Consider the following 23,428-nt stretch of genomic DNA (forward strand, 5'->3'; position numbering starts at 1 on the left):
ATTTATTTTATTTGCAAGAATGATTCACTGCCAGCAGCAGATAGGACCAGGAACATACACTTATAACATGGCATTAGTTACAAGCAAGACTGACAGATTAGATTGTGACTATGCTTCTCTCACATGCTTTTGTCCTGGTTCCTGGAAATGTTGACCTCAACTTCTGACTCAGAGTGTCAAGCATTTCGGCTCTTGATTCTGACTAAGGTTTAGTGAATCTCTTGCATAACATCTGTATGTTGGCTGCTAAAGTTTAATTCTCATAGGAGAATTAGAATACTTCCTCTCATTTTCTTGATTTCTCAACTTTTTAAAAATTTGGGATTTAGAAAAGTGTGAATTTCCCAAGTAGGGCTGGGAAGAAATTCCTGCATAGAAACACTAACAATGAGGGCAGTGAGTAACAGTTTGATCATTTAGGACTCCTGGGCACTGTAAGGACTCTAAGTGAAACAGAGCAGAGGAGTAACTTCATTTGACAGCTTTTAAAATTATTATTCAGGCTGCTGTATTGAAAGTAGAGTAAGGGAGCTGGAGGCCCCTTGAACAACAACAACAATAAGTCATCACAATCAACACCACAAAACAAAACAAAACAAAAAAACCACTACAGAATGAGATAGATATCATTATCCTAAGTATATGTATGAAGACATGAATGCTGTGAATATATTTTATATACAATCAGATATATGAAAAATTTTGTTCTATGTGTAATATGAATTGTAGTGCATTCTTCTGTTATATATAACAAATTAGAATAAAATGATACTCTTAAGGAAAAACAACAACAACAACAACAACAAAACCAACCAAACAAACCAATAAAAAACCCCACTACAGTTAGATTACTGCAAAAATCTTTATGAGAGATGAAGGCACTATGGACCAGAATGGAAACCTTGAAGGTTATGAGAATTGCTTGGATTCTGGATATATGTTGAATGTAGAAAGACTTTATAACAAATTATGAGAGGACAAGGAATTGAGGATGACTCCAAAGTTCTTGTTCTGAACCTGGCAGGATGGAATTATTGTTTACTAAGATAGGGGCTGGAGTGGGGAAGTAGTTTAATTTTTTACTTTTTAAGTTTGAGATGGTTCTTACACACCCAAGCAGAAATGTTAAATACACAGTTAGATAAAGGAGTCTAGAAGTCAGGGGAGAAATCTAGACTGGAGATAAAAATACAGGTTCATCAGCATGTGGATGGCATTTACACCAGAAACCAGCACTGTCCTAGATTATAGCTGTGTTATTCCGGCAATTCGCTTAACCTATGCCTATTTGCTCCACTGAGAAAGACCGAAAAAAATATACATTCTACCTACCTAAAATAATGAGGACAAAGGGGCCATGAATGTGAGAATGGTTTGTAAACTGTAAAGCACTGTCCAGACTGGAGAGTGGAATGCAGCAGAAATTTGATGGTACTAGGGATGAGAAAAATCAGTTTAGGGTCTAGGGAAAGTCTAATGAACTTTAAATTAGAAAAATTGAAAATAAAAGGTGCAAATAGCAATTATTATCCTTTTTGGACTATGGCCCAATCTGTGCAAAATTAATATTTAAACAAATTTACACAGCACCCAAAATTTACCAAGAGCTTCAGGTTCATGATCGCTTTCAGCTGTACAAGACTTAAAAGGCAGGAATAATTATCGCCCTTATTTTATGGTGGAGGAAACCAAGATCAGAAAGGGTAGCTAGCTGGAAAGAAATCATTAACAGGGACCCAAAGACCAACAAACACCGGAATTATCCCTTCTGAGACCAGCCTAAATACGAACAAATTATTCCCCAAGCACAACGTCGGCTGCAAAGACAGAAGACAGCAGAGCCACCCCAGCTCTTCACCGTTGCCGGTTATAGCAGTCTTCCTCGCTGCCCAGAACCCCTACGTCCCATTTCTGGATGGTATGCTCCTTTTCTTTTATCGCGAGACTAGGAGCGTCCTGCTTCTGGTTGCCAGGGGAACAGCGTTTCTAGAGGCAGAAGGGCTTTGAACCGGTCGCATCTTCACCCCCAGAGGCTGCGTTGGCGGGAAAGACTCCTCCCCTTTGGGGAGAAGCGTGATACTGAGTGTGAGAGGCGCATTTTTGAGCGAGTCGGTTCCCTAACGGCTGGCTGTTAGCTCTGACTTCCCGCCAAGAAGGTGAGGGACAGCACAGGCCACTGGCGGAACTCGGTCGCCGTTACCAGCAAATGAGTGGGCGTCGCCGACTCAGGCTGAGTGACAAAAGACTGGCTGTTAGGGACAGCAGGCAGGGCCAGTGAGAAGGCGGGAGGATTGTGGGGCGGGCTCCGTCCCAGGGCGGGCCCACCACCGGAGGGGCCAGGTCGGGCGGGGTGGGGACCAGCGGGCGTGAGCCTCTAGGGCTGATGTTGCGCTGGGAGCTGGGAGTGTTTTGTCAGGATTTCTTGGGCCTGGCAATGATGTCCCCAGCGTTAGGACTCCCACGCCATCTAAGCCAATAAAGAGCTAGAACTAATCCGTGGTTTAAACTAGACCGTAAACGGCAAAGGATGCAAATAGACATTTCGTAGAAGAAAAAAATGAAAATAAAATGAAGGCCAGTAAAATTTGACTAGAGACTCAACTTTTCTCATAATTGAAGAAATGTAAATCAAAATAACAGATGCCTTTGGACACCTCTCAGATTGGCGAAGATAAAAAGGGTTTGATGAAAACCAGACTGGCACCAAGCAAATGTGGAGAAGCTTATTCATCTTATCACAATACTCTGTTGGTGGTAGTGTAATTTGGTACTTTTTTTTTTTTTTTTTTNACTGGGTAGTATTCCCTTGTGTAGATGTACTGAAGTTTGTTTATCCACCACTTGTTGAGAAAATTGTTTTCAATTTTTTCACAATTTTTAACGAAGCTTCTATAAATATCCACATACAGGTTTTATATGAATATAGTTTTTCCTTTCTTGGGTAAACATGTAAAGTATGTTTTTAAGAAACTGACAGTTTTGCAAAGTGACTGCCATTTTACATTATCACTAACAATATATGATTTCTGGTTGCTCTCTAACTTTGTCAATACTTGGTATTGTCAGTTTTTTTTTTTTTAATTAATTTTCACTACTCAAGTAGGTGTGTTGTAGAATCTCATTTTGGTTCTAATTAGACACTTTCAGAGCACTGATAATGTTGCACATCTTTTCATGTGCTGATTTGCCATTTGTACATCTTGGATGATATATCTGTCCAAATCTTTCGTTTTCTTGATGACTGTTGATACTTCTTTATATGTTTTGGAACCAAGTTCTTTGTCAGATATGTATTTTGCACATATTTTCTCCCAGTCTTGGAGTTTTGTTTTCCTTTTCTTAATATCTTTTGAAGAACACAACTTTCAAATTTTGATGCATTTATCATTATTTTCTCTTTGAATCTTGTTTTTGATGTTGTATACAAGAACTCTTCACCTAACCACAATCATGCATATTTTCTAGTCATCTAGTTTTAGTTTTTTACTTTTGGTGTATGGTCCATTTTAAAGTATGTTTTAAAATTGCTTTCAGTAGCACATACAATCTATCTTAGCTGATTAAGAACTACATCTGTGTAGTGGAGTATTATGCTGTTGTTTGAAAGCGTGAAGTATATCTATAAAGGTACTATAGAAAAATCTCTAGAATACATTGCTAAGTGTAAAAAAGCAAGTTGAAGTGTACCATGCCATTTCTATGTATGTTTGTATTGAGGAGGAGGAGGTTGGTATAAAGGATGGAAAGTTTCTGTATATCTGAAAAAAAAAAAAAAAGATAAAAATCTATTAACATTGGTCATTGGGGTAAAGGGAATTTTGACTTAAAATGTTTACATTCTTCTGCATTTACTTGTCTTTCATGGGCAAGTATTTTTTACGAAATAAGCAAATATAAAAAGTAAAAAAAATTGACCCTGAATAATTTTTAGACATAAAAATAAGGAAAATAAATTAATTTACTTTTTATAGACTTGCTGTTTATAATTACTAAGCAAAGGAGGACTCATTTTCTTTCATTTATCCAAAAATATCAAATTATAGGTACCATATGGTTTGAAATCATCTAGGGAAGTTGGATTTCTCACAACCCAGTATGAAAAAGTTTAATCTTGTTTGAAATGAATGTTTATAAGAAGTTGGCAGATATCAGTTGTGATTTGAACTTAGAATCTGGTCATCTATCTAATTGAATATCATGAAGCAAATAATATTTTGTTTTTGAAATATTTTAATGACATAAGAAAATACTCATCATGTAATGTTAAGTGAGATATATATGAGTCAATTTTCTTGAAAAAGACAGGAAATATAGAAATGTACCAATGATGATTAGCTTAGGGTCATGGGATAATATTGGGTGTTTTTTGAAAAAATTTTTGAATATTTCAAAGTAAATTTTAGAAATCTTCCTACAATAAATAAATTCTTTAATTATAAACTGAAGATATACTTAACAGAAAATCAGAAAATACAGATAAGCACAGGTTAAAAAAAGACAGAAGAACATCCACTGAGCCAGAACCCATCACTCTCATTTCTTTGAAATATGATCTTCTTATATCTCTTTCTGTATATTTCCTTAGAGAAGTTAGATTTTTTTAAAGTAAGATGATTGACATTTTATCTCTCTTCCTTCCTCCCTCAAGTTCTTTTTTCCTCCCTCCCTCCCTCCCTCCTTTCCTTTGTTTCTACCCTTAACCAGTCTTTTATTAAAATGTTACTTTTTTTTTTATTGGTTGGTAAGAGCTCTTTAAATATCTTCATCTTTTGTATATCATCTGTGTTGCTTTTATTTTCTTCAGTTTCTTTTTTTTTTTATTGGTTGTTGAAAAACATTATAAAGCTCTTGACATATCATATTTCATACATTAGATTCAAGTTGGTTATGAACTCCCAATTTTACCCCAAATACAGATTGCAGAATCACATCGGTTACACATCCACATTTTTACATAATGCCCTATTAGTAACTGTTGTATTCTGCTACCTTTCCTATCCTCTACCATCCCCCCTCCCTCCCCTCCCATCTTCTCTCTCTACCCCATCCACTGTAATTCATATCTCTCCTTGTTTATTTTCCCATTCCCCTCACAACCTCTTATATGTAATTTTGTATAACAATGAGGGTCTCCCTCCATTACCATGCAATTTCCCTTTTCTCTCCCTTTCCATCCCACCTCATGTATCTGTTTAATGTTAATCTTTTCTTCCTGCTCTTCCTCCCTGCTCTGTTCTTAGTTGCTCTCATTATATCAAAGAAGACATTTGGTATTTGTTTTTTAGGGATTGGCTAGCTTCACTAAGCATAATCTGCTCTAGTGCCATCCATTTCCCTGCAAATTCTATGATTTTGTCATTTTTTAGTGCTGCGTAATACTCCATGGTGTATAAATGCCACATTTTTTTTATCCATTCATCTATTGAAGGGCATCTGGGTTGGTTCCACAGTCTAGCAATTGTGAATTGTGCTGCTATGAACATCGATGTAGCAGTATCCCTGTAGTACGCTCTTTTAAGGTCTTCAGGGAAAAGTCCAAGAAGGGCAATAGCTGGGTCAAATGGTGGTTCCATTCCCAGCTTTCCCAGGAATCTCCATACTGCTTTCCAGATTGGCCGCACCAGTTTGCAGTCCCACCAGCAATGTACAAGAGTACCCTTTTCCCCACATCCTCTCCAGCACTTGTTGTTGTTTGACTTCATAATGGCTGCCAATCTTACTGGAGTGAGATGGTATCTTAGGGTGGTTTTGATTTGCATTTCTCTGACTGCTAGAGATGGTGAGCATTTTTTCATGTACTTGTTGATTGATTGTATGTCCTCCTCTGAGAAGTGTCTGTTCAGGTCTTTGGCCCATTTGTTGATTGGGTTATTTGTTTTCTTATTGTTTAATTTTTTGAGTTCTTTGTATACTCTGGATATTAGGGCTCTATCTGAAGTGTGAGGAGTAAAAATTTGTTCCCATGATGTAGGCTCCCTATTTACCTCTTTTATTGTTTCTCTTGCTGAGAGAAAACTTTTCAGTTTAAGTAAGTCCCATTTGTTGATTTTTGTTATCAACTTTTGTGCTATGGGTGTCCTATTAAGGAATTTGGAGCCCGACCCTACAATATGTAGATCGGAGCCAACTTTTTCTTCTATCAGACGCAGAGTCTCTGATTTGATATCTAGCTCCTTGATCCACTTTGAGTTAACTTTTGTGCATGGCGAGAGGAGGGGATTCAGTTTCATTTTGTTGCATATGGATTTCCAGTTTTCCCAGCACCATTTGTTGAAGATGCTATCCTCCCTCCATTGCATGCTTTTAGCTCCTTTATCAAATATAAGATAGTTGTAGCTTTGTGGATTAGTCTCTGTGTCCTCTATTCTGTACCATTGGTCCACCCTCCTGTTTTGGTACCAGTACCATGCTGTTTTTGTTACTATTGCTCTGTAATATAGTTTTAAGTCTGGTATCGCTATACCGCCTGATTCGCACTTCCTGCTTAGAATTGCTTTTGCTATTCTGGGTCTTTTATTTTTCCATATGAATTTCATGATTGCTTTATCCATTTCTACAAGAAATGCCGTTGGGATTTTGATTGGCATTGCATTAAACCTATAGAGAACTTTTGGTAATATCGCCATTTTGATGATGTTAGTTCTGCCTATCCATGAACAGGGTATATTTTTCCATCTTCTAAGATCTTCTTCTACTTCTCTTTTTAGGGTTTTGTAGTTTTCATTATATAAATCTTTCACCTCTTTTGTTAGGTTGATTCCCAAGTATTTTATTTTTTTTGAGGATATTGTGAATGGAGTGTTTTTCCTCATTTCCGTTTCAGAAGTTTTGTCGCTGATATACAGAAATGCCTTTGATTTATGCGTGTTGATTTTATATCCTGCCACTTTGCTGAATTCATTTATTAGTTCTAGTAGTTTTTTTGTAGACCCTTTTGGGTCTTCTAGGTATAGAATCATGTCATCTGCAAATAGTGATAATTTAAGTTCTTCCTTTCCTATTTTTATGCCTTTAATTTCTTTCGTCTGTCTAATTGCTCTGGCCAGTGTTTCGAGAACTATATTGAATAGAAGTGGTGATAGAGGGCATCCCTGTCTTGTTCCAGATTTTAGGGGGAATGCCTTCAATTTTTCTCCATTGAGAATGATGCTAGCCTGAGGCTTAGCATAGATAGCTTTTACAATGTCGAGGTAAGTTCCTGTTATCCCTAGTTTTTCTAATGTTTTGAACATAAAGGGATGCTGTACTTTGTCGAATGCTTTTTCTGCGTCTATTGAGATGATCATATGGTTCTTATTTTTAAGTCTATTGATGTGGTGAATAACATTTATTGATTTCCGTATATTGAACCATCCTTGCATCCCAGGGATGAATCCTACTTGATCATGGTGCACAATTTTTTTGATGTGCCTTTGTATCCGATTCGCCAGAATTTTATTGAGGATTTTTGCATCTAGGTTCATCAGAGATATTGGTCTGTAGTTTTCTTTCTTTGAGGTGTCTTTGTCTGGTTTCGGAATCAGGGTGATGTTGGCCTCATAGAATGAATTTGGCAGAGCTCCTTCTTTTTCTATTTCCTGAAATAACTTGAAAAGTATTGGTATTAATTCTTCCTTAAAGGTTTTGTAAAACTCCGCTGTATACCCATCCGGTCCTGGGCTTTTCTTGGTTGGAAGTCTTTTGATTGCTTCTTCTATTTCATCTATTGTTATTGGTCTGTTTAAGTTGTGAGTATCCTCCTGACTCAGTCTGGGCAAATCATATGACTTAAGGAATTTATCGATGTCTTCACTATCTTCTATTTTATTGGAATATAGGTTTTCAAAATAATTTCTAATTGTCTTCTGTATTTCTGTAGTGTCTGTTGTGATATTGCCTTTTTCATCCCGTATGTTAGTGATTTGAGTTCTCTCTCTTCTTCTCTTCGTTAGCATGGCTAAGGGTCTGTCGATCTTATTTATTTTTTCAAAGAACCAACTTTTAGTTTTGTTAATTTTTTCAATAGTTTCTTTTGTTTCAATTTCGTTGATTTCCGCTCTGATTTTAATTATTTCTTGCCTTCTGCTACATTTGCTGTTGTTTTGCTCTTCCTTTTCTAGGGCTTTGAGATGAAGTGTGAGCTCATTTATTTGTTGGTTTTTCCTTTTTTTGAGGAATGACCTCCAAGCGATGAATTTCCCTCTTAAAACTGCTTTCATTGTGTCCCATAGATTCCGATATGTTGTGTCTGTATTTTCATTTATCTCTAAGAATTTTTTGATTTCCTCCTTTATGTCTTCTGTAACCCATTGATCATTCAGTAACATATTGTTCATTTTCCATGTGATGTAGGATTTTTCCTTCCTTCTTTTATCATTGATTTCCAGTTTCATTCCATTATGATCAGATAAAATGCATGGTATTATCTCCACCCCTGTATATTTACTGAGGGTTGCCCTATGGCATAATATATGGTCTATTTTTGAGGAGGATCCATGTGCTGCTGAGAAAAAAGTATATCCACTTGATGATGGTTGATATATTCTATATATGTCAGTTAAGTCTAGGTTGTTGATTGTGATATTGAGTTCTATAGTTTCTTTATTCAGCTTTTGTTTGGAGGATCTGTCCAATTGTGAGAGAGGTGTGTTGAAGTCACCCATAATTATTGTGTTGTGGTCTATTTGATTCTTGAACTTGAGGAGAATTTGTTTTATGAACGTCGCAGCACCATTATTTGGTGCATAAATATTGATAATTGTTATGTCTTGTTGGTGAATGGTTCCTTTTAACAGTATATAATGTCCTTCCTTATCCCTTTTGATTAATTTAGTCTTGAAGTCAATTTTATTCGATATGAGGATGGCCACCCCTGCTTGCTTACGAGGACCGTGTGCATGGTATATTTTTTCCCAACCTTTCACCTTCAGCCTGTGTATGTCTTTTCCAATCAGATGTGTCTCCTGGAGGCAGCATATTGTTGGATTTGTTTTTTTAATCCATGTTACCAGCCTATGTCGCTTTATTGGAGAGTTTAAGCCATTAACGTTTAGAGTTACTATTGATATATGGTTTGTACTTCCAGCCATGTTTGATTATTTATCTTCTTTTTTTTTTTTTTTTTTTAATTTAGTTTGTTTCTCCATGGTTAGCTTTCCCCCCGCCCTCTGTCTTTATAGAGGCACTTCCCACTGATGGTTTTGGTTATTGTTTTTCATTTCTTCCTCGTGTAGTGTTTTGCTCAAGATGCTTTGCAATGCTGGTTTTCTGGCTGCAAATTCTTTTAGCTTTTGTTTATCATGAAAGATTTTTATTTCGTTATCGTACCTGAAGCTTAATTTTGCTGGATACAGAATTCTTGGTTGGCATCCATTGTCTTTCAGTGTTTGAAATACGTTGTTCCAGGATCTTCTCGCTTTCAGCGTCTGTGATGAAAAATCCGTTGTTAACCTTATTGGTTTACCCCTGAATGTAATCTGCCTCCTTTCTCTTGTAGCTTTTAGTATTTTCTCTTTGTTCTGTATATTGGATATCTTCATAACAATGTGTCTTGGCGTTGGTCTACTGTGATTTTGTGTGCTCGGTGTCCTGTATGCATCTACAATTTGTATATCCGTTTCCTTTTTTATTTCTGGAAAGTTTTCTGTAATTATTTCTTTCAGCAGGTTACTCATTCCCTTGGTTTGAATCTCTGTACCTTCTTCTATCCCGATGACTCGTAGGTTTGGTTTCTTTATGTTATCCCATATCTCTTGGATGTTTTTCTCGTGGTTTTTAACCAGCCTTTCTGAGTTGGCTAGGCTCTTTTCAAGATGATATATTTTGTCTTCATTATCTGATGTTCTGGCTTCTACTTGCTCCACTCTGTTAGTGATACTCTCAATTGAGTTTTTAATTTGGTTTATCGTTTCCTTCATTTCTAGAATTATTGTTTGGTTTTTTTTTATAATCTCAATCTCCTGATAAAGATGCTTAACTTCTTCTTTTATCTGTCTATGTAATTCATTTTCAAAGTGTTCTTTCACTGTTTGGATTTGCTGTCTCGTATCTTCTTTAAGGTTCCATTCCATCTGTCTAAGGTATTCCTTGAGTTCTTTATATGACCATTTTTCTGCTGACTCTAGGTCCTCCTGAATATTTAGGCTGTCCTTCATTGTTTGTACTCCTTTTCTTCCTTGCTTTTTTATGCTGCTCATGTTACTTCTTGTTGTGTTTGACTGCTGAGTTACTGTTTACTCTTATAGATTTATTTGATGAATCCACTGCTGATTACACATTCAGCTTCTCCGCCCGGAGCGAAGCGAAAGAGGAAGCAGATGGGAGCAAAGCGCCCGCGGCTCTGAGCATCCAAGCGTCTCTTTTTTGATTTCTTTGTTCTTCCTGCTCCTTGGCAAAGTGGTCCGCTACAGATTAACGGTGAAAGCTCTAAGAGACTGTGCGAAATCTCTATTAAAGCCACTGCTTTGAGCACCACGCTCAGCACTTCAGCAACCCCCGTACGCAGCGGCCATCTTCCCCTTCTTCAGTTTCTTAGTTACCTTTTAATTTCATTTAGAATTCTTCTTTATGTTCGAGACTCAAGAGCATTAAATGTAATGTAATCATATCTATTTGTCACTTTTTTGAATTATGCTCTTGTTTTATGGTTAATACTTAATTCTATAGTTATGCTGATTATTTCTGTGTTTCCTTCCAATTCCTTGAATGTTTAATATGGAGATTGGCAAAGTGCAGCCAGATATGAAAGTTTGTCCTTTAGTAAAGGAAATAGGTTTTATTCTCTTGTGTCTGAGGAATGAATTAGAATCATGGGTTTTAGAGGGGGAGGGCTGATCAAATGAAAGCAGTGCCTTAGAGATTGGTGCTCCTTGAAAATGTGGCATCAAGGAGAAGTGAAGTCAGAGGTAAGAGGGAAGCCCAGGCAGAAGCTGACCTGAAATAGGAAAGTCTAGAATAAGGAAGGCAAAACCAGAAGAAGATAGCAGGGAGGCCTTAGAGCACCATTAAGATGAGTGGGGCCTGGTGGCATAGGCAGTAATTCCTGCTACTCAGGAGGCTGAGGCAGGAGGAACACAAGTTGGAGGCCAACCTGGGCAACTTAGAGAGACCCTGTCTCAAAGAATAAAAGGGACTGGAGAAGCAACTCATTGTAGAGCACTTGCCTAAGCATTTGCAAGGCCAAGGATTCATTCCCCAGTAAATGCTTCTGCATTCTGTTATAGGTACTTTCGGCATCTAACATCTGAGGCAGTTTTGTACTTACAATGGCATAGATTTAATAATTCATGTACACAAGATGACTTTTGATGAAATTGGGGTACTCATAAGTGTGACTTTGATAGTAATGTAATACTTAAAACAGACCGAATAATTGGATATAAACATTAACTAATGTTTATTAAACTATATTAACATTAAACTAACACTTAAATTTCCAAGTTACTTGCTTTTTCATTTTTTGTTTGTTTTAGGATACCAATGGATATTATAAAGGGAAACCTAGATGGGATTTCAAAACCAGCCTCAAATTCAAGAACACGTCCTGGGAGCAGAAGTTCAAATGCAAGTTCTCTGGAGGTGCTCTCACCAGAACCAGTTTCCTTCAAGGTGATTTGCTTCTGAATTCCTTCTCTCAGAATCAGTAACTGATGAAACCAATCTTGTTGTTAACATTCCCCCTTATTTTTCCTCTTTAAAGGGCATTTTCAGGAAGCATTTACAGATTTCTTGGATTTTACTTGAGTGTTTAATATGAAAGTACTCTGACTCCTTTCTTCCTTCCCTTCTTTATTTTGGAGTGTGGTTTATTTGTTCACGTTGTAATTTGTTAAAAGTTTGATGACTTTTTAGAAAGTGTTGACTTTTTTTTACTTCATAAGGAAAATTTGTATTCCAATATCTAATATGTATCCATCAACATTTACCATGAAAATGATTCAGTATTTAAAAAAATGGTTTGAAGCCATGTGGTCTGTTTGTTAGGTGTATTATCTGTTCATAACTTTCTTTTATATTCTCTCTCTTTTTCTTGTAGTACGTCTTCTTTAATTAAAATATCTCAACTGATTTTTAAAAATAATCAGTTTTATCAAGTCTGATGTGGTATAATTTATTCCTTTTAAGTTTGTAGAGGAAAAAATTTGAAATTTATGATGAAAAAAATCTCTGAAAGTTAATGAACTCATACTAACTTTTTTGTTGTTGATTTATGGATTAGACTTTGCATTATGGAACTCCGAGAGTTTTTGTCTATCATGATTTAGTGTAAGAAATAGCACTCTAGATATTTCTAGCAGACAAGATTTGACTACAAAAATCCAGTTCCTCAAAACCAACAGAAGGCCAGCAGGAAACGTAGTCCAAGGAGAGAGCTTCCCCTGGATTTTTGGTTCCCACGTCACACCACTATGCTGCAATACAGAGATCAGAAAACTGCTACTGCTGCTGTTTCTAGCACTGCCACAAGCTTCTCATAACTACAGAGCTGGTAACTAGACATTCAGATATGACCATCTTTGATATATTTTGCCAGATTCCTATCAGGATCTTAGATGGCTTCTACCCCACTTTTGCTTTCCACCTTGTGCAGGTACATCTAAGTAGATGATCCTAACATGCTTCCAGAACCCTCGTGTCAAGTGACTTTGTAAAATACAGTTTCTGCCTGAGCTCTCTGTTTCTGTTTCATCTAATCTTATATTATTACTATATGGTGTGTTAACTCTTGTAGCTTTACTAAATAATTACTAAAGTCTGATAGAGTGGTTTGCCTCATCTTATTATTTTTTCAGGACTGTCTTAGCAATCTTTGGTTTTTTGTTCTTCTAGATATATTTTAGATCAGCTTTTTAAGTTCTAAAAATACTGTTGGTTTTTTAAAAAAATTTTTTAGTTATGCATGGGCGCAATATCTTTATTTGCTTATTTATTTTTATGTGGTGCAAAGGATCGAACCCAGAGTCTCACACGTGCGAGGTGAGCACTCTACCACTGAGCCACAACCCTAGCCCCTACTGTTGGTTTTTTTAAAAAAATATTTATTTTTTAGTTCTAGCTGGACACAATATCTTTATTTCACTTATTTATTTTTATGTGGTGCTGAGGATCAAACCCAGGGTCCCACATGTGTGAGGCAAATGCTCTACCACTGAGCCCAAACCCCAGACTCTGTTGGGGTTTTGATTTAAATTATTTTGAATATGTAGATTAATTTGGGGGAGAATTTATAGCTATATGATTTTAAATCCTCCCTTCTAACATTGTGACTCATTTTATCTCTTATTAACTTCTATTTTTTAATTAAAAATTTTACATACAGTAAAATTCACTTTTTGGTATATGGTTCTGTGAGATCTGGCAAATAGAGTGATGTGACCATTAATATAATCAAGATATAGAACAGTTTTGTAACTCCTCAAAAAATTCCCTTATTCTATTCTTTTGTAAATAATCACCTCCCAGCCTTAATTCCTGAAAATTATTAATCTATTTTCTGTTCCTGTAGTTTTTCTTTTTTTAGGAGGTCATATACATAGAGTCATATGGTCTTATTTTATCTCCTAATGTAAATACTGCCTTTGAGAAGCATCAACTTAGTTGCATGTATCAAAGTTAATTTTTTTTTCATTGCTGAGTATACCATGATTTGTTTCCTAGTTGAGGAACATTTGAATTGAATCCAGTTTTTAGTGATTATGAATAAATTTTTTATATATATAAAAATCAAAATATAATTTTGTAGGTAAATAAGTTTTTATTTCTCTTGAGTAAATACCTAAGAGTGAGATTTATGGATTGGATGATAAGTGTATGTTTAACAATAAGTGTTTTCTGTTTCCACCAGTGATGTACAAGAGTACTTGTTGCTCTGCATCCTTGCCAGCAGTTGGTTTAATCAGTTTTTTTTTTTTCAAGCCTTTCTAATAGACATATAGTAGTATCTCAGTGTAGTTTAACTTATATTTCTCTAGTGATGAATAGAATTCATAATGTTTCATATGTTTATTTGAAATCCACATATCTTTTTTGAAAAATGTCTATTCATATTTTTTGTTGAATTGTTTAAACTATATTTCTTTTTTGTTGACTTTTGAGAGTTCTTAAATATGTTCTAAATAGAGTCTGTTGTCAGATATGTGACAGTATTTTGTCCCAGTCAATGGTTTGACTTCTCATTCTTTCAACTGTGTCTTTTAGAGCATAAACATTTTACATTTTAAGAACATTTTACCATGTTTTTTTCTTTTGAGATTGTGATTTTGGCGTTGTATCACAAAACTCTGTCTAACTCAAAGTTCTAAAGATTTCTCTCCTGTTTTTCTCTGACAGTTTATAGTTTGTTTGCATTTAGACCTATGATTCATTTTTAATTAATTTTTATGTTAAGTCATGAAGTATAGGTCAAGGTTACTTTTTTACAAGGGTATATATTTGTTAAATATTAATATAGCAGCTTCAAATAATTTTTAACCTTCTTGTGTCTTTATGTTTTAAGTTGGATTTTGTTTATTTTATTTAATTGGAAAATCTCTTTTAAACTAGCGGGTAAAATGCACATTTTTTTTTTTCATTTTATCTAATCTGTAAAATATATGTTTAAATAACATTTGAATTTATCTAGTCTCTTGGTTTTTTCTTGCATTTTATTAATATTAACTGATTATTTATATTTTTCTCTGTTTCAGTTTACTGATTTGAAAATTATATTTATGTTCTTAGAATTTGATGAACAAATTCTAAAGTTTACCAATATTTCTTTTTCCTTCTAAAAAATGCAAAGACTTTAGATATTATATTGTCACTTTTTCTAATTTACATGTAATTATTATTCTCTATGGATATTATTTTCATCATTATTGTTTATGCTTTAGGTTTCAATTTACTTATATGTTTACTGTTTTTTTTTGTTTATCCTGGCTTTTTGGAAAACTAAATCTTCTTTATTCTATCTTTAATCTTCATTTTGTAATATCTGTATCTATTGATCAGTTTATCTACATCTTTTAGTAATCTTTCTTTGAGAACCCATGAGTGGCAAATACTAAATCTGCTTTTGAAAATGTGTTCATTTTCTAGTTTGACTATTTTTTTTTTTTAATATTTATTTTTTAATTTTCGGCAGACACAACATCTTTATTTGTATGTGGTGACTATTTTTTTAACAAAGCACTTTGAAGCTATCACACATTTGGCTTGTGGTTCTCTTGTGGTCAATGAAAAGGCTTTTGTGACCTAATATATTCATTCTGCTGTAGGTTGTCTGGCTTCGTTTTATTTGGTTGCTTTAATTTTTTCTCTTCGTGTTTGGTGTCCATTGATACTTACCTAGGATGGGTTTACATAATTTCTCCTTCCGGAGACTAGAACTTCTTAAAGGATTTGTTGTTTTCCATTTATTTTGGAAAATTTTAAGCCATATTTCAAATGTTAAATTACTTTTATGTTTTCAAATATTCACATTTCTAACTTTCCCTATATAGTTTTTCTGTTTTCTCATTCTAGAAGTAATATTAAATATCTTACCTTTATATCTTTTATATCCCTTTTCTTTTTGATAGTTTCTAATCATTTATCTTTCTGTGCTTTATTGTGAGTAATTTGTAACATATACTTTTTGGGTTTGGAATTATTTCTTAATATATCAAGTCTGTTTTTCAGTCTACCCATTGAATTTAAAAATCTAATAAAGTGTTTTTTTTTTTTTCTGGAAGCTCTTTATAGTTTTTTTTTTTTTAATTTTTCTGTTCTTGACAGTGTCTTGGCTTTTTCTCAAGACTTTTGATTCTTCTTTTTGCCTTTATAATCCTTTCTGAATTGGGTATTTATAATTTAGTTTTATTCTCTACATCTGTATTCTCCTATGTTTAAGTGGGGTACTAGCACCTATAGCATAGGGTCATTGTGAGTAGTGAATGGCACAGTGTATATGAAGTACTTAGCACTGGACATGGTTCATTGCAATTCGTCAATAAATGTTGGTAGTGATTATTATATACTGACAACTCAGTTCTGCTAGGTTTATGTTTCATGTCAGGCAAAGATGCTTGCCCAGGGAACTGCATTCCTAGCACTTTAATCCTCAGTAGCACCCATTTTCTGTCCTGGAGATTTGCATTGCGGTAATGGAGAGTTGAGCTTGTGGATAGGGACAACAAAAACCTTCCAATGGCTGAGGCCAGAAGGGCTAGAGCAGACAGTCTTTCATTGGGAAAAGAAAGGTATTTCCTTGAGAAGTGGCTGACCCTCTCTACCTGAGACCTCAACTCTCTTGGGCTCTGTTCACTTCTGTTGCTTCAAAGTTCTGTGATCTCTGTTTTCTCCTGACCCCCAGTCATGATGCCTTTTCTTGTTTTCTCTCAGGAAAATGCAACTGTGCCAAACTGGTGTTTGCAAAGTGAACTTTGCTAAAATACAAAGGGAAACCAAGATGAAATGGAAAAAAATATGAATGGTATAAAACTAAATAATCAAAGCACAGCATTCTGATGATAAGATTCTCATTAGAAGCACATCTCGATTCAGATTAGCCACTTTTCAGCCATTTGATAGTGGAAAATAACTGTCATATTGGATAGCACAGCTCTAGATCTCTGACTGCTCACCCACATATGAGTTCAAAGGGGTTCATCGTGTATCATCTCAAGAGCCTGGCTGGTAGCAGTTCACTTTAGGACTGATTTTGACCTTTCTCCATTATTGATAGAGATTGTTAGAGAATGGTAGATATTTGGTATAGATGTTATTAAATTTGTGTAGTTAAATTACATTTAAGTAAACTTCGTTATATTTCTAGATACTTTAATGCCAGTGTATATATTTAAATATGTCTCTACATATGCTTCCATTAGTGTTAAATATTTGAAAATATCATATTTTAAGAAAACAAATTATGTTATTTCAATGTCCTTTAGTACAGCAGGAGAAAATACATTATTTTTGGAAATTTTTTAAAAATTATTTTTAGGTTGATACTGTAAGCACATTGAATTCTGGTAAGGAGGACCACTCAGAAAGCAGTAATACAGAGGAAGGAAGATATAATAATGATGATAAAGGGGCAAACTACTCTGAGAAAATAAAACTGGCTAAACAGGGGCCAGTTGAAGATCTGGACTTGATTCAACATCAGATGACCCCTGAATGTTCAGGTAGGATAATCACAAGTTGATTGGATAATGATAACTACAGATATTTTATTTAAAATATTAAAATTATATGTGTTTTTATCAACTAAGTAGAAACAATAAACTAAAAAATAAGGAGGCATAATTACATTTTTGTAAGAGAATGATCACCAATTTATACTTACAAGAACATTAAGAGCCCTTAAATATATTTAGAAATGTAATAAAATATGACATTTAATAAAATTGTTTTCATGTTCAGTTTACAATAATCAAGTAGGGATTATTTTACATATTATGGCATGATTTATGGATCATTTTGATTACTAAAATTGCACAATAAAATATATCCTATAATTTGTAAATGCCCTTTTTAGGGCCAATCCCACTCAAAATTGATAACATTTTGATTTTAAATGTACCTTTTTTCCATGCAATTGAATTAATTCTGGTCAGATAGAATTAGAAGAGCAGTTCTGAAATGTGATCTGCAGAGCCCTGGGAAGACCCTTGTGGGGGCTCTGCAGAATGAACACAACTTTCATAATTGCACTGAGATGCTGTTTTCCTCTTTGTCCACTGTGTCAGTATTGGTACTGATAGTATAAAAACAATGGTGGGAAATATTCTGGTGCCTTGGCATGAATTGAGACAGTGGCACCAAATTGTATTAGAAATCACTGTGTTTTTACAACCAGTTACTGGCAAGAAAAATAAATAACCAGTGTCACTCAGGATGTCCTTAATGAAGTAGTAGAAAATATTAATATTATTAGATCTTAAGCCAGTATACATCATCTTAATATCCTGTGTGGCAAGGAAGTAGACATAAAAGAATTTTGTGTATTCTAAGGTGGGAAGGTTGTGTTGAAGAAAAGTACTTGTGTGATAACTTGAACTGGGAGCTAAACTGCCCAATTTTTTGTGGAACACCATTTTTATTTGAAATAACAACTGACAGGCAAACTGGTATCATTCAGACTTTTGTATTTGGCAGACTTATTTTTTCTTTTAAAGATAAAGCAAGTCTTATACTTCAAGGAAAACTACTATAGTATTTGCTACTAATGATAAAATTTGAACATTCTGCTACTAATGGTAAAATTTGAGCATTCACATGAAAATTAGAATTTTGGAAAACTTGTGAATGTTATTCAATAGCTTATCAATACTTAGACTTTTTTGATAAAAATAGGTGGTAATATTAACAAATGTGACTTTTGAATATTGTATAATGAAATACGTTTATATTTTGAATGTGTGCATAATTCTGTTAGCCACTACTTTCCAAATGGCAAATGCAGGATTAAAGATTCATTCAACATGAAAGACAGAGCCAAAGATTTTAGTGGAACAAACTCAGAAAGCTCACTGATATGGTTACAGGTTTCACACTACAATTAACCTTTAAGAAGCTACCCCTGACAAATTTTGGTACAGTACTAAAGAAAAATAACTAGTTATTTGATAGACTACTAAATCTCTCTTTTCCCAACTACATATCTATGTGAGGCCAAATTTTCCTCATGTACTTCAATCAAAACATAAAATTACAATAGGTTGTAGAAGTACATATGAGAATCTAGATGTTTTCTATTAATCCAGATATTAAAAGTTGAAAATAATGCTAGTCTGCTCACTAATATTTTGGAAGACTAATAATTATAACATGTTAGTTATGTTAACATGTAATTAGTAATACTTTGTTTACTATTATTTAAAATGAATGAATAAATGTATTTTACAATAATTTTCAGTTCTGCTTTCTAAGATGGTAATTATAAAAAGATATAACCTACATACATGAAGACTACTTTGGGCTCTCAATAATTTTGAGGTGGTGAAGAGGACTATGACAAAAAAGTTTGAGAGCTGCTAATTTAGAATATGGTTGGGATGAGATGAGTTCTTAAAGTTAGGCAGGTGACTCAGGATTACAGTTATCAGGAAATAAGATATTATATTTGAGATTAGCTATTGGCCCAGTCTACACGGTATTTTAAAATATATTTTTAGTACTGTGTGAATTACTTAAAAATGCCTATTATATAGACTACTTAGATGGAGCTTGAGAATGCTAGGATTAGTAGTTGGGAATTAGAACTAAAGGGTATTACATTTGAATTATATAAGCAATAAGATTTGAGGATACTTCTTATTGATAAGATTAATATTCTTTTTGAATAAACTTTCTTCTTCTAAAAATATCTCCCTCTTTTTTTTCCTTAAAGAGGAAGCAATGTATGTTATGGGGACACATCACTGGTCTCTTTGGATTTTCAAAAATTGCTAAATTTGGCCTCATTTAGCATAATATGCCATTTAAAGTGATTTGTCCTGAGATGACTAAGACTTAATACTTGAACATTTATGCTCATTGCCAGAGAACCAAATTTCATCAGATTTCATAGAGGGTGTGTTATTGCTTGGTGGCTAAGAGCTGGAGTCAGACAGATGTGAGTGGAACTGACTCTATATTTACTAGTTACATTACATGTATGAACTCAGGTACAGATTAATGTCAGTTTACTAATTTTTAAAATGAAGACAATGACTATGCCACTTTATAGAGTTAAGGTGAGTGTTAAATGAGTAATGCATGTAAATAAAGCTCTTAATGTGCCACAGGTCACTCTGTAAGCTGCCCTCATTATCATTAATTCTAAATTAAAATTTGAATGATGGAAGATCATTTTTTATTTTGGTACCAGGGATGGAACCCAGGGGTGCTTAACTGGGAGAACAACAACCCCAGTTCTTTTTATTTTTTATTTTGAGACAGGATCATGCTAAGTTGCTTAGGGCCTCAGTAAGTTGCTGAGATTAGCCTCAAACTTGCAATCCTTCTGCTTTAGCCTCCCGAACCACTGGGATTACAGGTGTGTGCCACCATCCCTGGTAGTCAAAGCATTTTTAAGTGCTTTAAGAAATTAGAAACATGGAGGGGCATGGAGAAAAGTGTCTGCCTACATTAGGTACTTATTGGAGCTTGTTTCTTCTGTATGTTGAACCACTTTGTGTTGCTTATGATATACTACTTTTTTTTTAAAAGGGGGGGAGGGAGAGAGGAGAATTTTTAAATATTTATTTATTTTTTTTTAGTTTTCAGCGGACACAACATCTTTATTTGCATGTGGTGCTGAGGATCGGACTCAGTGCCGCTCGCATGCCAGGCAAGCCCGCTACCGCTTGAGCCACATCCCTAGCCCTGATATACTACTTTTTACTGTAGCTCTCTATACATGCCTTCTGTTTCTCGAGAAAGAGTTTGGAGTCTTCAGCAATTTTAGGATAGGATATATGTCTTATTCCTTATTTACTATTTGTTAATCATGGATAGGGAATGTATAGAAGAAGGAAGGAGAAAATTTGGGATTTAAAATAATAAGGGAACAACTTATGAAAAGGCCTGGTTATCTCAACTGTAAAATAGAGACAAATGTCTATTTTGCAGAGTTATTAGATAATTATATGAAAAAAATATATGAAAGTACCTTGTAAATCAAGTTGGTTACATGACGTCAATACAATAGTTACTATTGTCACTATACATAGTTGTTAAGTCAAAGAATGAAGACTAAAAACAATAAAACTTTATGGATTTATTAAACTTCAAACCTGTTTCTACTTTCAACACAATATAGATGAAACCAAATTAAAAGAAGTAGACTCTCAACTTCAAGATGCTATTTATAAAATGAACAGACTTGATAAAATATTGGCAAAAAAACAATACAGAGAAAAAGAAATTAAGAAGCAAGGTCTAGAAATGAGAATAAAGTTGTGGGAAGAACTTAAGGTAAGAATTGTACAACTATGTGCCAATAGTAAGAAACAATTTCCTCTAAGAGAATAAGAAAAGCATGGACTGTGATAGTGTTAATGTGGTCTGCCTTTGTTATTTTGTGGAGGTGGTGACATAGCATGAATATGTGTGTATGTGCTGGGTACAGGGGTGAAATGTTTCTGGAACGAGACTTTGGGCACTGTGCTAGCATGCTCATTGACCTGTCTTACTAGTGTCAGATTAGAGCTCCTCAATCTCTGGAATAGGGAAGTGTATGATGTCTGCTTTCATCAAGAATGTATATTTGCTTTTTCTTCAGTGAGCTTACATTTTGGAGATAAACAGGAAAATACACAAAAATTGAATTCCCTAGTTAGTTTATTACTTGAGTAACATTTATGACAATCAAGTTGGGAGTTTACTGTTTCATGTGTTGGTCAGATCTCTTCAGGAAACTGTAAGGTACTTGAGGAATGAGCCATGCTCAAATCGTTTTTGTTTCAACAAATTTCTGGTGCTTCATTAACATTGGCTCTCTTGGACTTCTTATTTTCTGTAGTATTAAGGGGTTGAGGTTGACCAGATGTTGTTACTGATTTGGTATAGAGCCATTGACTCTTATTTGTATTTTGCCCCTGAAAGGAGAGCACCTGTGAGATAGGAACCTTGTGATAATAAATTGGTTGTTTTTGATAAAATAATTCTTAATCATCTAATGACTTCGGAGGAAATTTCCTAGGCCTAGGCAGTATTATGAATTAAGAAGGAAATAATTGTGAATACATTTTTTACAGAGATCTCAGGAAGGCCATTTAGATGAAAGAAAGCAACCCCAAATGCAGTGTTTTAAACTAGAAAAATGATTTCCATAAATCTTAGCAGAAAAAGTTAGTTTATCACTTTTTCTTATGGAAACTCAAATTGTTTTTATTTCCTTTGAAATAAGAATTATAAATAGAAACAGTAATATACTTGAAATGTCTGAAATTTCAATTTGATTATACCTTTAGGTTACTCTTCAGTTATAAAAATATCTAACAGAAACTTAAGATTTTTTAAGCAAAGTGATTATCATATATTGATTTTAGACATATATTTCAACTCTATCTGGAAATATCTATTGACACAATTTTGTGGAAACAGGAAATATTAACAAATTTCCTATTTAAAGGAATATGAATGGCCTGAGGATTCTTGTTTGTATGTATATGATAGGAAACTATGCTATAATTAAAAAATCAGTGAGTATAGCTATCTTCTTGTTTAAATTTTAATTTTTATTTCATAGTCTGCAAAAAATAGTGAAGCTTTGCAAAGTAATGAGGAGATGGAAAATACAAAGAAATTTTTATCTTTGACTGCTGCATCTGAAGAAACTATTGGTGAGTAGATGTCATTCATCCTTGTTTTTATCTGAGTCAGACAAGATTTGGATTAAAGTTAAATTCCTGATCCAAAATTTCCCCTTTTCTTCGTGAATTTGACTCTTCTTTAGAGGAAATATGATATGAAATTACTCTGAGCTTAGGTATGTTTCATTGTGTGTAAGTATTTGTATCTTAATAGAGCATGGACAAATTGAGAAACAGGCCCACTATGTCTTTGCCCTTACTTTCTGTCCCTGTTTGATTCTTCTAGAGGATATTTTATTCTGATAGTCCTCTATCTCACCAGGTAAAACACTCAGGCCTATGCAACCCCCTTCATAAAAATCTACTTCTGATATATCCTATTATCTTACACTCCTAATTTTTCAGACTAACCAATTAGTTCTGCACATGTATTTCTACTTATCCCTTTGTGTGTATGTGTAAAATTGTGAATGTTCTTTTCAAATGTAAATATGATGTAGTCATATATTCTTAAACCCACTTACTTAATAGTGAAACTTTTAGAGAGTGGAAGCAGTTGATATGTTTTGCTTGGCTACTTTTGGAATCCTTTAGTCAATATCCCATAGGTGGTCTTTGTGGTGGAAGAGCTCTAAGCAGTGTCCTGAGTTCTCTCAGAATACTGGGATCTTTTTATCTTATATAAAGTGAATGTCTAACATTGTAGAACTCCAAAAATCTGATTCAGACTACTGAAGCACTTTTAGTGGAACAATAGTCGATCTTTGTTGTGAATAATATTCCTTCAGGTTTATTCCTTTCTGGACTAGTATTAAGAGCTCAGAAGCTGCTAGGGCTTGAGAGATTTGAGTTTATAGTGCACCAAAATGTTTCTCCTTAAGAAGATGGGTGTTTCATCTGGGTTGCCCCTTCTGTAATGAAGGACTTTAAAAAAAAATCAATCTTTCAAAATTTCAACTTCTTAGATCCATAGCTGGAGTGACCTTATTGAAATTTACCTTGCCATTTGTATATCCTAATTGAAACAACAAAAAATTAGCTTCTCTATATTAAAATCCTAGATAGTTTACTTTCTGCTACTTCTACCTTATTACAGAAGTAACATCGGTAATTAATTGTGTTGGAAAACATGGGTAAACAGAATGAAAAAAATTGCTATCACCTAAATTGTCAACATGCAGAAATAA

The 23,428-nt window shown here is 34.3% G+C and overlaps 1 protein-coding gene across 6 annotated transcripts in view; it reads left to right on the forward strand.

The window, feature by feature from the left end:
- Positions 1-1,955: 1,955 nt before the first annotated feature.
- Positions 1,956-23,428, forward strand: part of Fsip1 (fibrous sheath interacting protein 1) — a 177,142-nt gene continuing 155,669 nt past the window's right edge. For 2 of the 6 annotated variants that reach the window (XM_048793387.1, XM_048793388.1), the window contains exons 1-5: positions 1,959-2,156; positions 11,451-11,586; positions 16,943-17,126; positions 20,747-20,901; positions 22,178-22,271. In XM_048793387.1, the coding sequence (XP_048649344.1) occupies positions 11,458-11,586; positions 16,943-17,126; positions 20,747-20,901; positions 22,178-22,271 (562 nt within the window). In that variant the 5' untranslated portion in view covers positions 1,959-2,156; positions 11,451-11,457. Of the gene's footprint in view, positions 2,157-11,450; positions 11,587-16,942; positions 17,127-20,746; positions 20,902-22,177; positions 22,272-23,428 lie in introns of all 6 variants that reach the window. The other 4 variants (XM_048793389.1, XM_048793391.1, XM_048793393.1 and 1 more) reach the window with 3 other exon arrangements.

This window comes from Marmota marmota, unplaced genomic scaffold (genome assembly GCF_001458135.2).
Source record: "Marmota marmota marmota unplaced genomic scaffold, marMar, whole genome shotgun sequence".
Taxonomy (NCBI): Eukaryota; Metazoa; Chordata; class Mammalia; order Rodentia; family Sciuridae; genus Marmota; species Marmota marmota.